The sequence below is a fragment of the Argopecten irradians genome, chromosome 8 (genome assembly GCF_041381155.1).
Source record: "Argopecten irradians isolate NY chromosome 8, Ai_NY, whole genome shotgun sequence".
Classification (NCBI taxonomy): domain Eukaryota; kingdom Metazoa; phylum Mollusca; class Bivalvia; order Pectinida; family Pectinidae; genus Argopecten; species Argopecten irradians.
The window spans coordinates 42,427,710-42,445,581 of record NC_091141.1 but is presented as its reverse complement, the minus strand read 5'-3'; the positions used below and the strand labels follow the sequence as shown (position 1 = coordinate 42,445,581).

Here is a 17,872-nt window from a genome sequence, read left to right as displayed (position 1 = left end):
TGTTTTAAGGGGATGACTAGTGACGAGAGTAATATTTATTTTTTATCTGTCGTTTGTCAGAAACTCTTCAGCAGTGACTGACCGTGTGAGGCTCCCTTGTAATACCCCGCAAAATTTTCCCACTCGCTTGTTCTAAATATGGCAATATGTAAAGAAATGTTCTACCACAAATCATTTCTCGTAGTTGATAAGATTGTCTAAAAGTATATATCCTCCATGCATAAATATTCTTCATAGAACAAAATCTTCGACGATCTTTATCTTAAACCCATTTCAAACTGATAAGAGAGAGGAAAGAGAAAAAAAAACCCAAAAAAAACCGCCCTCTTTCATTGACTTTCCTGAACACATATTTTATCTGGGGAAAATCAAATAACTTCTTTCTTATACCGATATTTTAGTGAATCTGTATTAAAGGAAAAAATAAAGATTTTGTTTTTAATAATAAGTAAAACATATCTTCCATAACATTGTTTTTCCTATACCAAATTCTTACTTTCTTGATAAAAAGATGTTTCACCATCCGATTGTGTTGACCCTTTGGTACCCCGCCTCCTAAAACAAAGGGTTTATCGATCTTTGAATGAGGCCGTTAAATGCTTGTTCACGTATATTGTGTTGAGATAATGACGGAGAAGAGATCAGTTAGACGCTATACTTACCTATACCGCCATAAATAACGGGCTGTATTTGTTTAAATGTCTATTGTCACTAATAGAGATAAAGTTTTGGAATAACTACCCTCTGATGGGCACTAATACTGTGATCCGGTCGGGATTGCAGCCTGGAGTAGGTATTTAATATGTACCATTGGCCATATCTCGGCGGTACTCGGGAGGCAAATGCTGCTTATAAATACATATAAAATGACATATATACTGCCCCACGTGACGTCGTTTTATATCGCCATCAGGTCAGAGTAAACATACAGTTATATATTTTACACTATCCTAATTTTCGTTTTGTTCTATATATCTTTTATAGGACATATCAATTAAATGTAGATTTATGTATATTAAAGGCCCACTACCTTTCCTGAGTAAAACATAAAGGTTTCTTAAAAACATTAATAACATCAGAAAATATATACCGATGGCCTAAGACAAGGTTACAATACCAAACATATGCAGTATTTCCTGCGTTATATATGATAACAGCGGAAAGTAATTTCGCTGTTTTGTCGTCTGACGCAATGTTAGTCAACTACCGCGCGGTATTTAGGACAACGGCGGGAAACACACGCGTTATAAAATTGTTTCAGAAGGTGATGATACGTGTATTATTAACGGTAAGTTCATAACTTTTGCGACTATAAAATTATCATTTACCAATTTTATCAATTTTACATTCCCGCTTTAAAAATTAAAAGCCATTTCGGAAAATTAGTGGGCCTTCAACTTTGCACATACATTTTATGGATCATTTTAATTCCTCATGGTTATCATATCTAGTTTACTTTTCAATACATTGGTACCAAAACAAAAACCCATGTCTGATGTAATTATAGACTTCTGTTAAGATATAAGTCCGGATTTACTAACCTCGCCTAGGTCACTATTCCCCAGTCATATCGACGGCAGAGAGAACATATCTCCAAGTCTTTGACAGCGGTTTTCCTCTTTCATAGCTCACTTATATTTAGTATAAAAAGTCCTGAACGATGACATCGTCGGATACTCAGAATTAACCACTTTCAACGATAGATCGGTATTTTTGGGGTTCCGACAATAAAACGATGAATCAATTATCGATTTTTGGGGTTCCGACAATAAAACGATGAATCAATTATCGATTTTTGGGGTTCCGACAATAAAACGATGAATCAATTATCGATTTTTGGGGTTCCGACAATAAAACGATGAATCAATTATCGATTTTTGGGGTTCCGACAATAAAACGATGAATCAATTATCGATTTTTGAGCATTGGCAATTTTTCTATGAGAGTATAACGAAAAGACACAATTTTGAAATATTAGTTGTTCTTAATTACGTAATGGTATATTAAATGTAATCCAGGACTATATTAATTATGAACAATGCTTTGAAATATGCTGTTTGGGTGCCATCATGTCACCAAACAATTCGCGTGTTCATTTCCATTATAATACATATCTTTAAGGTAAGTCCTTGTCCCAGGATCATGAAACAGACTTAGACGTACGTTTTTGCTTAGCCAATCAAAAACGACGTACGTTTTTGTTACGTCATGTGTGATTGGCTAAGTCTAAACTGTTTCATGATCTTGGACATTGAACACTTATTTTCAAATTTTGATGATTACAAAGAAATATAGAAGGTTTTCAAAAGTTTTTTGAGTCCCACAGAAAAATCTTGAGTCCAGGCAAGTCCTGTGTATCACTGAATTCGTACACAATTCTATATTTATAATGTATAAAGAATAATATTCCATGAAACATTCCTGGTGTTATGCACCACGCCAAAAAATTCCTTACAGAGCAATGTTTCATGGTCATTCCTTGATATAAAGAAACTCTTTAACTTAAAAATTTCCATAAGAAACGTATACAAGGGTCAAGGGAAATCTCTAAACCTTCTTTCAAATATTATCACGATCACGGCTCGTTTGGAAGTTTGAAATTTATGGATTTCATTTAGAGTCTTCTTTGGTGAGGTTTCAGTCTCGTTGAATTCTCGTTTCAATATTGTTCAAATATTTTTTTTTAATTAATAAATAACAAATGTGCCAAAAATTTGACTTTTACTGTTTGTAGATTTTTTATTAACAAATTTTAATAGATTATCTATTTGGCAGCCATTTGAAGAAAATGCGTTTCTTACACTTTGAAGGGAGATGAAATTTCTCTTTTTTTTTTCTTTTTTTTCCCCCATAATTTTTACTTAAATCGCCTGTGTGACTGTATTTTTAGCTATACCAAGTTATTTTTGCTGTCAAATCTTTTGAAGGTTGACTTTGAAAATATTTAATCTTATAATAAACAAAAATATATTTTATACATAAAACTGTATTTACTGTTTGGTTCTAAATGCATGATATTGTCAAACATTTGAAAGGTATTGTAATTCTTTATTTAGTACTATAATCAAGAATAACTAACATCGAACTGATAGAACGTCAATATAATTTAGTACCTTTATTACCTTGACAAATAAGGCTATGTAAAATAAACACGATTTTAGCGATAGAAACCAGAAAATAATTTCATATAATTGAACATTTTCATTTTATCTACTCGGATATTAATTCATATAATTGATAAACGTTTCGAGTTATCTGTGTTGAACTGGATTAAATTTCACCCTGGCAATGTGATTGATATTTCAAGTATGTTCCTGTCAATCAGATGTCGATTACCGCACTCGTTTACTAACCAACCAATCACAGTCCTTGTTTTAGAATTACTCTAGATAGATATTCGACATTTATTGCACCTAATACATCCGAATGCAAACAAATCTAGACTTTATTGTCATAGGGAAATAGCTACCTCGGGTCTGTCAGGTCCCTGAACAAACCCACTCCGGGCTTCGCACTGAATCACAACTTTATCCTGAAGTCTATTAATCGTATATGTAAAACAAAATAATTCAGAAAACGTTTAATAAACTCATAGAAAATATATACCGGTAAAATGCACGTGAGGCGTCAAGAAGAACATCAGTGTACGTCAAATGGTATAGAAAGGATCCTGACCAAGCATTCAATAGCCACCATATTACAGAATGAGACCAGCCCTAAAATACAGGTGACAGATGCACGAGACGTCACGTCAGGTATATATAGTCCTTTATTCATTGTTCTGTGTTGTTTTATTAGTGCTGTTTTGTCTTTATTGTGTACTTTGTTTTAACTGTATTGTTTTATGTCATGTTTTACCCTGATTAATAGTTCTTAATTAACTTAACGCATCATCTCGAGTTTTTGTTATCAGAACACACTTGTATAAAACTTCTCGAGAACTGAGGTCCTGAAGTTTTCCATTGACAATTTTCCTCATCTTTGTTATGTTTTGTATTATTGGGCCCATGACACCCAAGATACATGCAACTACCAAACGGGTGTTCTTTACATTTTATATTTTGACAACTATTTATTTCAAACTAATATATACATCACCTGACTTCATACTGATCACAGAGGTGGTTTGAAAAGAAAAAAAAAAAAAAAAAAAACCAACAACAAAAAAACAAGCAAGCAAAACGGCCTTTATTTTCTGAAAAGTGAGGTTGGCGTGGTACTAGCTCACTATGTGCATGAGTTGTGCGATGGTCAATAACTCATTCGTGTTTGGACCAAATGTGTTCATATACCATCAAGTGATATACATGAATACACAGCTTACAGTTCTAGTTGTATTTGATGCCAAGAACATGTCGAAATTATATATACATGGTATATAAACAGATTTGTTTTCTCTAACAATGTTTGTATTGTAGATACCCCCTGTAGTTTTCTAACATGTGTGTAAAAGGGAATCGTGAAAAGAGATTTTTTATATATATCGCTTCCGCATTCTGCATGTTTTTTTTTACTTTGATGTATGTGTCCATCGTTCAAAGTGGCGCGTGCTATTCCCAAAATTACGGGATTTAAAAAGGAAACACTTTCTACATGACCAAGTGCTTTTGCTGTATTTGTATTTGATAAAGTCCTAACAAAGCGCGTCTGTCTGGAGTGCGTTCTAGGAGTGTTGTTTTATCAATAAAAATCTTAAATGTAATTCACCAAACATTCCTTCCTTGTTATTTGATTACGTATTCTTTTCCGAATGTCTCGATCAATGTTCAATTAAATCACAGTGATATCATTATTACTAAAATAATAGGAATATTTTTGAACACATTTACTTTATCTGCACAAATATGGACATTGACCTTTGTTCAAATTTACTTTCGAATTGATTTCAATTCTTCAAAAGCTTTGTTGACTCAAAAGTACAAATATATTTTTTAACATTTTTTTTCAACTAAAATTTAACATGCACGTGCTTTCATGTACAACAAGCTATTCGTGTATCTCAAACTATTCATAGTTCAACATAAACATGATAAGAAGAAAGTAAATAAAAAAAATCATTCTCAAACTTTATATATGCTTCGGACGTGCTAAGTTTAATCTATTTCATTATTACGACATACAAGAGTTACTATTCTGCAGGTTGGTCTAAATTTGATATCATTTTATATTGCTTTTAATGCGCACTCGTGTTTAATTAAAGGATTTTTTTTTCAATATATTTTGGGTTTACGAAGTCATAGACAAAAAACGGAAGGACATTCTTCATAGACGCGTCTATTTCGCGTCTATAACTACATAAACCCAAAAGATATTGAGAAAAATGCTTATTATTTAATTTAAATAACTCAGTGTGGTATTTATTGGACATTGCGTATTTTTATTTAGTTTTACAATAAAACAAATTGATTTATGGCGCAATAAGATTTTAGCCGATAGTTTAGTTTGGCCAATAAAAAAAAAATTTTTTAAAGATGCTCCACCGCCGACAGAGCATAAATGATATTCATCACTTGAACAATAATTGGTGTTTAAAAGTGTATATATATGGCTAATTAACAGAAAAAGTAATATAAAATAATTTATTTTGCCTTTGGTGCATGCGCAATCAGTACTTCATTCCATATAGGATATAGTGCCGCGGAATTTTTTCGGGATGCAATTAATTATTTTTTGTAATTTTAACTTGAATTAAAATGAGAAGCTCAAACTTTTCAAAAGTGGTAATGGTGTAAAGTAAGTAACTTTTGCTACTGAAGAAAAATATTAAATCGTCTGCTCCTGTTTTTGACAGTGAAAAAATACCATTTGTCAGCGGTGGAGCATCTTTAAAAAAAAATTACTAAATAGAATATTCCGTGTTTCTTGATGAATAATAGTTACCGACGTGTGAAGAAAATATCAAAGTTTCCACAATTCAATGAAATATAACTGCTATTCATCAAGAAACAATGGCTATCAGTATTCGCCCAGGTGACGTCATTGGTAAGGTCAGGCTAGCTAATGAAGATGTATTAAAGCTTCTTCAAACTTTATCATTGTGCAATCCTAATGCGTACTTTGTACTTCCGGTTGTTTAAAAGAGTCTAAAACAGTTAATTCATTATTGTTGAAATCCCTCTTCGTTGATGCTAGACTTTATACATTATAACTGTTCCCCATTACATTGGAATATAGTGATACGTATAAACAGGCCAGACACTGGGATAAAACAAACAACCACCAATCATGTATTCAGAGATTAAAAGAATAGCAATGTCCCCACTGATGTTGAGAATCACAGGATTTATTGTTCATTCCTGTGATCATGTCTATTTCAGACCTGTCCCAGCATTTGTTAGGGTATCCTCTGTATAATCTTCACAAAATAACGTGTCGATAACTATTATGTTTAGTAAAGAGGTAAGAGATGTGTGTTCCTGCTTATGTAACAAATGACGACATAAATTAATGTTTGTATATTTTGGAAAAAAATATATGAATGAGTTTCTTTTCATTTGAGGCTAGCTTCGGAGGAAATGACCATAAAATATTTAGTTCAACATTAATATTACATTATTAGTCAATCAAATTCATCATTTTTTTTTACCGTTTGCACTTAGACAGTCTAATATTGAATGGTAAATTCAATCATCGACATAAATATATATCTGAGTGGCCCACAATTAAACGAAAATATGTAAATAAATAAATACAAAAACACATACAAGGATATAAGGAAAATTTACGGTGAGCGTTACTGAATGACTGTAAACGTCGATTGTATGATAATAGTGTATCATATTGATAATTTGAGTAAATTCGCCATGCTTTGTTTCACATAATATATATATTTATCGTCCGATTTGTTTGTCGATTATGTTTAAGTAAACGCATTAAACCTGCCAGGCCTGTCCACTGGCAGGAGTATCTAGTACATACATAGATAACACAATGGACGGAGGGCTCGACGACACACCATCGGAATGGTGTGAAATCTAACTACGGCGAGTAGATACTTCAATATTTTAAAATATGACACAATCTACAAGATAACATTCGGTGAGAACAGAAGATGTCGCCAATAAATATATTCAATAAAATATTGAAATCAATTACACGACTAAATCCTATGTCACTGTAGAATAAATATCTTTTTGAAGTTTTATCTCTGAAAATTAAAAGAAGACAATCATCGCTATGTCTACAATATGTGAGCCCATGTCGCCTTTTATCCCTAACTGTTAAGTTTCATACCATTTAACTCTTCAAAGAAACCACTTATTATAAATAGCGTCTTCCTAGCAACGCCAGGCGACAGTTCATGTTAAATCATTGCCTTGTGAGAAGAACCAGGATGAACAATGACTTGCTATAAGCCCGAATCACCTAAATAAATCACACTGTGGTTATTAGACTAGGTATAGGAACGCTGTATTGCCATTATATGACGTCACATAATAACTTCTTCCGATCGTAAAGTACAGTTCATTCATTCAGACTTGCTGTTAAAATTGACAGTACGTTTTGATGCGACTTACTTCACTTGTTCTTGATTACTGGACCGATGTATGACCGGGTGAGGGATTCGATCGAAGGTAAACTTATCTATTTTTCTGAAGCGTTGTGTTACCATGTACCACCAATAACACTACCGTCTAAATTTTAATATTCATATATTAAATATAATTAGCATGTAAACGAATACAAAATTAATAATTTTGAGAGAGAGTTTTTCTATCTAATATGACACTACAAATATGCAAAATAATTTCATGGAATCTTGTAAAATTCCATTTCTTCATTACACCGTCAGTTAATAATAGTATACAGTTGTTGACTGAGGTTGAGGGCAACAGAAGATTTGTTGGACCCGGCCGAGGGCAACAATTTGTGTGAGGGTCCAACAAATCATCTGTTGCCCGAAAGCCAAGTCGATAGCTGTTTTGTTATACCCATTGACTCAAAACAATGTATTGACGTCACGAATTGTATGTGTGACGTCACTCCGGTCCAATAGCACATCTAACAGTGGATTTTTACAGTTCTTTGGACCGCTCGACGGAATAGTTAATTTATTGGCATTTTTGTCAATAGAGTTTATAGGAATATAACAATTAATGTTAATAATAATGTAATGTAATACAATGTTCGTTACAAAGTATGATGTTCGTTACAATTTATGTAAGCCAATACAAATGTTCGTTTACAAATTATGTAACCGAATAACAAGTGTTCGTACAAATTATGTAAGCCAATACAAATGTTCGTTACAAGGTATGTAACCAAATACAAGTGTTCGTTACAATGTATGTACCAATACAAGTGTTCGTTACAAATTATGTAACCAAATACAAGTGTTCGTTACAATGTATGTAAAGCCAATACAAGTGTTCGTTACAAAGTATGTAAGCCAATACAAATGTTCGTTACAATGTGTATGTATGTAAGCCAATACAAATGTTCGTTACAATAATGTAAGCCAATACAAATGTGTCGTTACAATGTATGTACCAAAGTCGTACCCAATAAATCGTACAATGTTAACGTTACAAATGTATGTAAAGAGTAAAGACAATACAGATGTTCGTTACAATAAAGTATGTAAGCCAATACAAATGTTCGTTACAAATTATGTAAGCCAATACAAATGTTCGTTACAAAGTATGTAACCAAATACAAGTTGTTCGTTACAATGTATGTAAGCCAATACAAATGTTTCGTTACAAAGTAAATAAGCCGATAAAAATGAACGTTACAAAGTGGAATGATAAGGGTGACCACTCGTTAAGTTAATGTATACAGTATGGAATGGACCAATGTGATATTAATGTGACATACACTGTAATTTTACAGAGGCCTCCATCCACGTGACCGAGTTGTCTGCCAGAGAGGAGGACTCATTTCACAGCAGCTGCGACGAAAGCGACAGCTCAAACGAAAAGGACAAGGATGGCGAGCAAGGTGACATCACAGAAAATGCTGTCAAGCGTTTGTTTCCTGGTAAGCTTATTCAAAGTTGTCAATCGAGTTGCGTCTTTTGTCTTTTATATTTTCCCTTCTCGTTCACACATGGTAGCCCCACACGAATCCTTCGTGAGTATGACGATTCAGCATCTGGTTGATTCGGGATGAATGCAGGACTGATCGTATTGATAGTATCTTATTACCTAAAACTACCAATGCCACCGAATGACGAATTACTGTTGAGATATATCGGTATCATAAATCAACCAAAACACAAAATCTGTTATGGAAAGTACAAAAATAATTTCAAATAAATTCTATTAATAAAGTAACATCAGGAAGTCGTCTGTTAAGATCATATAAAAAATTCCAGATGATTTCCTAAGAAGCAAAATTAGTTTATTATTTTTTTAAGTTTTCATGTAATTTAAATAATATTAATACAATAAACAATCTTCTTTAACAGATGAGACAAGAAAGAAGAGACGTATACGCACTACTTTCTCGGCGGATCAATTAAAATCTTTAGAGGAAGTGTTCCGCGTCACCCACTATCCGGATGCTAATGCGCGAGAGGATTTGTCAGATAAAACTGGTTTACCAGAGGCTCGAGTTCAGGTAAATGAATAATGTTAATGACTGGGTTTGCAGTTCAAGTTCAAAAATAAATCATCAAATGATGTTTCGTTTTGTACGCAAAACACTTAATTTGCTTTGGTTCGTCGATTTCGGAAATACTGCATGTTCAAAGTTTTTTCCATCTGACATAAACAGGTATCCTTCTGATCGAAGCATGTGATTGTATGCTAAAATTGTGAAGCAAGTGTTTTAAAAATCCACTCCTATATTGTATCCATCCTTTGTCATGTCATGTGTACTAAAATCCCTATTTCCTATTTGGTAAAATCCTTCAGCATGTCACAATCGGGTTAGACTAGTTTAAAAATTTTACAAAAGTTATGGAATGAGTTTTTACGATTTATTCGACAAAATCTCGGTTCATTCAGGTACCCAATTGCAGAATACTTAACGTATTTGTACAGTTAGTAACGATTTTACATGCAAACCGATAAAAAAAGGGGAAAAAACACAGATACTTTTATACAATGGACCGATATGCATGACTGACTCGTTTGAGACAAGATATTCATGTTTAACAAAATACAGGACCATAAAACAATAAATACAAAAATATTTCTTATAAAACACAAATTAATTTACAAGATTCATTATATTAATCTTCCCTCGCGAAATTTTGGAAATAACAAAAGCCAGTTTCACCTTAAAGAAATTTTTAAAAGTAACGAACAGTCCACAGAAGTCGATTTGAAATTAGTTTTATCATCATATAAACACATCAGATAGCCTATTTCCATAAATGATACAAAATTTTAGTAAAAAAAATAATTAAATTCGTTTTTAATCTTATACATTTAGCAAGTGTACTTTAAATATATATTAAGTACAATAAAAGACATTATGAACTCACGATGAAAGACAATTTTTAAGATACTCGGTTGAGACACAGGTGTTCGTTTTTTCTAATATGAAACATAAGGCTTATGTTCGTTTCGGAGATAACTTTTACATCGCTAATCATATAAATCATTCAAGTAAGAGAATACATTATACAAAATATTGTAGACATAGGGTCAAAATAAACTTCGGTTCGGCCATATAAACACTACCAATTTCAGAAAAAAGTATATTATTACCAACCGTAGTTATGAAATGGAATAACTCTCAATCGACTGGGTGAATTTTCAGTAATTTGGTTGGTATATTATACAAAATATATCATGCCGTATAAATGTCACTAGGTATCCATAAACATCGAAAACAGCCAAACACTTCAACTTTGGACTTGTGGTGTCCTCGATAAACACACCAGGAAATACTGCATGTGTGCTCAAAAAACTGCTTGTCAACACTTCTGTCATAAGTGATGAAAGTTTGGTAGAAAACAAACTTACCGGTTAGTAAATCATGGATAAATACCATCCATTTGCCTAACGTAGCCCTTTGAAATTTCCGATTTAAAAATTTATGTCTCTATATGCCATGTAATGTATGTGTGCATAGATTTGTTTTGTCGGCGTTGATTGGCTCTCGAAAATTCATTGACCAATCAACGCCGAGAAAACAAATGTACTACACACATATCAACATGACGGCTAGAGACACACATTTTTTCAATCGGAAATTTCAAAAGGCTGTATTGAGCAAATGGATGGTATATAGATAAAACATAACATACCGGTAAGTTTGTTTTTTTACCAAACTGAAGCTGAAATGTCATACATGCAGTGGTTTACATTGTTGAGCTACCTCATTAGAGCCCTGGCGTGTTTATTACGGATTGATCTTTACAGTGTCCGACTTGAAATCTGGTGTTTTCCGATGTTGTGGAAACTAGTTTTCATACGGCGTGATGATTATATTGTATCATATACCAAATTAAAGATAAATTATCTCCCTGTCGATTGAGAGGATATTCCTATTATATTATTCTATACGGTTGGTTAATAATCATTCTGAAATTGGTAGTGTTATATGGCCGGCCGATTGTATGTATAACCTTATCATACAGTATTATACTTATACTTATATATAGAAACGAGCACCTGTGGTTGAGATTACCATTGTAGTTTTAAACGATGTTTTTTGATGATTTTGCAAGCGCGGAAGGTGCGATATTTTGGTTTTTGGGGTCCCGAAGTCTCCCCCGATGTTTTTACTATTTACAATGGCTGAATATGAGTTTTACGATGTATTTTTTCGTTTTAAATTACCTCATTTACAATAATGATAATTGTTAATTCGTCATGTGTATGCAACCCTGCTCGATCTGAACATACCGGATTCACACCATCGGCACATTGTTGTGTTAACTCAACTTGAATACAGTAATGGTTAATTGTCTTTTTTGACGTTATACACTTTTTTTGAAATACATGTAGTAGAATCCCTTAGATGAATTATCATCAACAGGAGGGTGGACCATTTTTTATGTGTTAAAATGCGCATTTTTAGGACATTTCAGTAGGGTGAAGAAAATGAGGGGGCAAATTACAAAACAGATAAATTATTGTTTTTTCTTTTAAACTGTGTACAAAATGTATTTTTCATGTCCTCCGTATGTTTGTAACGGATGATTTTTTTCATCAAAACGTAAGTCTAAAGAGGTGGGGCAATTTTGCACATATAATTACCGTGTGTATATCATAACTCCAAAATATGAATTTACGCGCGAATCTGTGCCGTCATCTTTGGCGACAGGTTTCAAATTTACACGTGTGACGTCATGGCGACAGTGACGGTGCCGTGCGCTTGAGAACATACACAGTACATATTGGACAACTACATTTATTGTGTTGTTCTTGTACATGTGTAAATTAAAACTACTTACAGTAATTTTAAAGCGTATACTGATAACACAATTTAGTCTAGTACAGAAATTTCAAATCTCGTCGTGCTGATATACGAGAATTAAAAACATGGCTGCCTACATGGAGGCGCGAGACTTTTCCCGCGGGGACACAATTTTTAGTCCAAGGGGTATACTGGAGTGTATTGGAATCTATATGCTCACACACGTGTTATGGTTAGTAGAGCTTCGCTCTACGCGGCCTTCGGCCGCGCAGAGAGCTGCGCTCTTATAAATTACATACATGCACAGTCGTATTTCTCCAGGGTGGACTGAATAGAAAAGCACTACTTATTCATTCATAAAAAATGACGTCATGTTTAAACCCCTCACATGATACTCCACACGATATGTACTCGACATTAATGACATCATCATTTATATGTAGTGACGTCATTTTTATTGGTTATGACGTCAATAATGTGTCATTATGTAGATGATAAACCACGCTACCCAATAAGTCGAAATATAACATTTTTCTTCGTGTGTATTTATGTAAGTACTAAGACCTGTGGCTTAAAATCACATGCATGTTGACAGTTTCGCTTCGGTTGTTGATTGTTCAGGATGACGTCACAAATCATTGGAATGGTTCGTCTGATTTCGGAAATTACTGCATGTTCAAAAGTTTTTTTCCATCTGACATAAACAGGTATCCTTCTGATCGAAGCATGTGATTTTATGCCAAAATTGTGAAGCAAGTATTTTTAAAAATCAACTCCTATATTGTAATATGAATCATGCACGGCATGGGAAGAGCGAAGCTGTACTTGTTTATTTTATTTTCTATATCACGTCGAAAGAGCTTTGCTCTTATTATGTTGGCGTTTGTGATACAGATATGGTTCCAAAATCGCAGAGCTAAGTGGCGCAAGTACGAGAAGCTGGGAAATTTCGGAGGTCTCCAGGATCTCCGGGAAACCGAGTTTGTTCCAGCTCCTCGGTCCTCTATTCGGACAGACGATCTTCATACTGGAGCTCCCTTACAGGTACTCGGAAACTTTTAACTGTCCACAATAAAACATTAAAAAATATCTCCCTATTTTTCCCCGCCGTCTTTTTCTGTTTTTTTTTTTTTTTTTCCATTCACAAGTGGTTTAAATCCCTCTCTTCATTTTAACAGCATACTATACAAAGTGTCGTTAAAATTTAACGAATGTCAATTATACAATTAATATGGCGGTTGTTTTTTTTCTGTGGTTATAAATAACCATGGCAAAATATTGATTTTTAGAAAAAATAAAATTGTTTATATATTCGTTTTCTTTAATATTACCTTGAATTTATTAATGGATGAATTTTAACATTTTGATTTCAGACAGCCATTGCAAAGTGTCAAGATAGCGGAAGTACTGATAAAATAATTGACGAAAACGGCGAACAGATCTCACCTTTGAACTTGTCTATGTCGCCACTTCCGTTTTACAGATCTGTACCGGTATTTCCGGTTCCCTATCCATTTACATCTAGATATATAAACTTTGGAATTGTGGAAAATCGAAGGACCGGAAGTATAGCTGCACTTCGATTGAAAGCGCGTGAACACGAAGCAGCGATGGAAATGCAAAATATGTATCAATGAGCATTTTTATTGGCAATTTGTGCAGACAGCAAACAACTAATCTTCTGGTTCACAGCACCATGTTATTTTACAACAAGATAAAAATTTGTATAGGTGACCGGCGAGATAGCGCTTGGTGTGCTCTATTGGTTGAAACTTTAAAGGTTTTTATTCATTCGTATATATATACATGAAGACATCGAAATGACATCCCATAACACATCTAATGACCGGAAGTCTCTAGTTTGATCTTCCATTACTTCTATATTTAACAAATGGTGTGGACAATGCTACATTCTATTAAATCGTGATGGTTGTGTGTTTTACGAACAGTCGAGAGGCAAAGTGCTGTTTCAAAAACGGTCACTTCTTTGGTGTTATTCTTTTTTATCAATTTGGTGCTATACTAATTCGGCTGGTATGTTAAGGAAAGGGAGATAACTTTGTAGACTCCATTTCATAGTAGATACAGTCCTACGTAGGGTGAATAACATTGTATGTATTAAAATCTTATTCATAGAATAGGGTGGGAATACAATGCATGTGTGGGTTTAAACTCGTCATACAGTAGGGGTGGATTACATAGTATGTGTTAAAACCTCATACGGTAGGGTGAATTACGTGTTTAAACTCATCATACGGTAAGGGTGGATTACAATTCATTAGTTAAAACCTCGTCATACTTGTATGTAGGGTGGATTACATTGTGTTGTGTCGTATAACATCATCATACAGTAGGGATGGTCATTACATTGTATGTGTTAACACTCATCAAGTACAGTAGGGTGGATTAACATTGTACTTGTGTTTTAAACCTCATCATACAGTAGGTGAATTGTATGTGTTAAACTCGTCATTACTAGATTGTATGTGTTTAAAATTCATCATACAGTATCGGGGTGGAATACCTTGTATGTGTTTACACTTCACTCGTACAGTAGGGTGAATGGGTACATTGTATGTGTTAAACCTCATCATACAGTAGGGTGGGTTACATTATATGTGTCTAAAACTGTAGGGTGGATTTACATTGAATGTGTTTAAACCTCCATCATACAGTAGGGTGGAATACATTGTATGTGTTAAAAACTCATCATACGGTCTAGGGTAGGTTATTACATTGTATGTGTTAAATCCTCATCATACATGTATGTGTATGTCATCATACAGTAGGTGGGAATACATTGTATGGTTAAACCAACATTGATACATTGTAATGTGTGTTAAACCTCTCATCATACAGTAGGATTTAGATTATCATTGTATGTGTTAAACCTCATTCATACTGTAGGGTGGATTAACATTGTATGTGTTAAAACCTCGATCATACAGTAGGGTGGATCTACATTGTATGTGTTAAAATTCATCATAACAGTAGGGTGGATTACATTGTGTTATGTGTTATAACCTCATCATACAGTAAGGGTGGATTACATTGTATGTGTTAAACCTCATCATAACAGTAGGGTGGGTTTAACATTGTATGTGTTAAAACTCATACATACAGTTGGTTGGATTACATTGTATGTGTTAAACCACTCGTCATATAACGGTAGGAGGGACCTATTACATTGTATTGTATTTAAACCTCATTCATATCCAGTAGGGTGGATCTACTTTGTAATGTGTATAAAACATTATTTTTTGTTAACGCTTCATCATACAGTAGGGGGGAACTACATTGTATGTATTAAACTCTCGGTCATACAGTAGGAGTGGGTTACATTGTATCGTGTTTAACCTCATCATACAGTAGGGTGGAATTACATTGTATGTATTAAAACCTCGTCATACAGTAGGGTTGATTACATTGGTATGTGTGTATTTGAAACCTCATAATACAGTAGGGTGGAATACATTGTATGTATTAAACTACGTCATACAGTCATACAGTAGGGTGGTATTTCATTGTATGTGTTAAACACCTCATCATACAGTAGGGTGGAATTACATTGTATGTGTTAAAACCTCATCATACAGTAGGGTGGAATTACATTGTATGTGTTAAACCTCATCATTCAAACAGTAGGGTGGAATTACATTGTATGTGTTTGTAAACCTCTCATACAGTGTGGGTGGGAATTACATTGTATGTATTAAACCTCATCATACAGTAGGGTGGGTTACATTGTATGTGTTAAACCTCATCATACAGTAGGGTGGAATTACATTGTAATGTGTTAAACTCTCCATCATACAGTAGGATGGAATACATTGTATGTGTTATAACCTCATCATATAGGATGGGATTACATTGTATGTGTTTAAACCCTCATCATACAGTAGGGTGGAATACATTGTATGTGTTAAACCTCGTCATACAGTAGGGGTGAATACATTGTATGTGTTAAACCTTCATCATACAGTAGGGTTGAATATATTTGTATGTGTTAAACCTCATAATACAGTAGGGTGGAATTTACGCAATTGTATGTGTTAACTCTCATCATACAGTAGGGTGTGATTACATTGTAATGTGTTAAACCTCATCATACAGTAGGGTGGATTACATTGTATGTGTTAAAACCTCATCATACAGTAGGGGTGTATTACATTGTATGTATTAAAACCTCATCGTACAGTAGGGTGGATTACATTGTATGTGTTAAACCTCATCATACAAGTAGGGTGGAATGTACATTGTATGTGTTAAACCTCATTCATACAGTAGGATGGGATTACATTGTATGTGTTAATAACCTCATCATACAGTAGGCGTGGATTACAATTGTATGTGTTAAAACCTCATTCATACAGTAGGATGGAATACATTGGTATGTGTTAAACATCATCATACAGTAGGTGATGGATTACATTGTATGTGTTTAAACCTCATCATACAGTAGGGTGGATTACGTTGTATGTGTTAAACCTCATCATACAGTAGGTGGATTACATTGTATGTGTTAAACCTCGTCATACGGTAGGGTGGAAGTTACATTGTAATGTGTTAAACCTCGTCATACAGTAGGGGTTGTATTACATTGTATGTGTTAAAGTCCTCATCATACAGTAACGTGATAGTGAACCAGACACTGAGACTAAGTAAGTTTATTTTGTATTATCTGAAATGACTTTGAGGCCGACATGTTTGCATTAGGTTCCAAAATATAACACATTTAAGGTTTTTTTTTATGAGAGAATTCTGTACTAACTGTATAATGCCGTATTTAGCCGGGGACAATTGGCAAAGTTTGGCGAAGTCCGGGCCGCTTTGCTTATGATTTCGTGAACTTATTGAGATATGCGTTGATTCACAATGTAAATACACTTGAACTCTTGACCCGCCATAAATTTCCGTGTTTCAATGATCTTTTAATTCATAGTGTTTTATGTAAACTAGTAAAAGATCTGTGGGTACAATCTATCGTCTATATAAAGCTTCGATAGCAGGATTGTCTAAGTTCTTCATATGATTAGCGAATAGTACGTGTAGCTAAGGCAGTCGAGTTTGTCCTTCGGTTATTCTTCACTGTAATACTTCACATGGTGCCTAGGTTATATTGTACAGGCGGGCAAGGATATCTGTAAAAATGGTTTGTTGAATGTTATCCAGTAGATAATTTTCTTATGAAATGGAAAAAACAATACAATCTCTCGTCATAACATCTGCAAACCTTAAACCGGTCTTTTCTTTACTTTAATGGTCAGATGGGAAAAACTAAGCAGAACCTGACCGTCGTATTAATATGTGAGAACTTTTGGAAGGCCAATGAACGCATTTAGACTGGTTTTCTTTGCCCGACTATTCACTTTAATACTTCCAATTTATTGAAGGTTCACCTTCGTCCTTACATTTTTTGAGAGCGTACAGAAAACATGGTGGCTGACAGGCGGCCATCTTGGATTTTTGGTAATTGAATTAAGTTTGTTTACGCTATTTCTCAGAAGTACTGAAGGGAACTTTCTCCGATTCCATGTTAGTTCCCATTGGTTTTTAG

The 17,872-nt window shown here is 34.0% G+C and overlaps 1 protein-coding gene across 2 annotated transcripts; it reads left to right on the top strand.

The window, feature by feature from the left end:
- The first annotated feature begins 3,480 nt into the window (after positions 1-3,480).
- LOC138329015 (retinal homeobox protein Rx2-like) lies at positions 3,481-14,101 on the top strand. 2 transcript variants are annotated; one of them, XM_069275715.1, is made up of 5 exons: positions 3,481-3,755; positions 8,833-8,979; positions 9,410-9,561; positions 13,210-13,359; positions 13,689-14,101. In XM_069275715.1, the coding sequence occupies exons 1-5, from the start codon at positions 3,614-3,616 to the stop codon at positions 13,950-13,952; spliced, it is 855 nt and encodes a 284-aa protein (XP_069131816.1). In that variant the 5' UTR covers positions 3,481-3,613; the 3' UTR covers positions 13,953-14,101. The 2 variants fall into 2 exon arrangements, with proteins under 2 accessions (XP_069131816.1, XP_069131817.1); XM_069275716.1 differs by lacking the exon at positions 3,481-3,755 and adding an exon at positions 7,128-7,574.
- Positions 14,102-17,872: the final 3,771 nt, after the last annotated feature.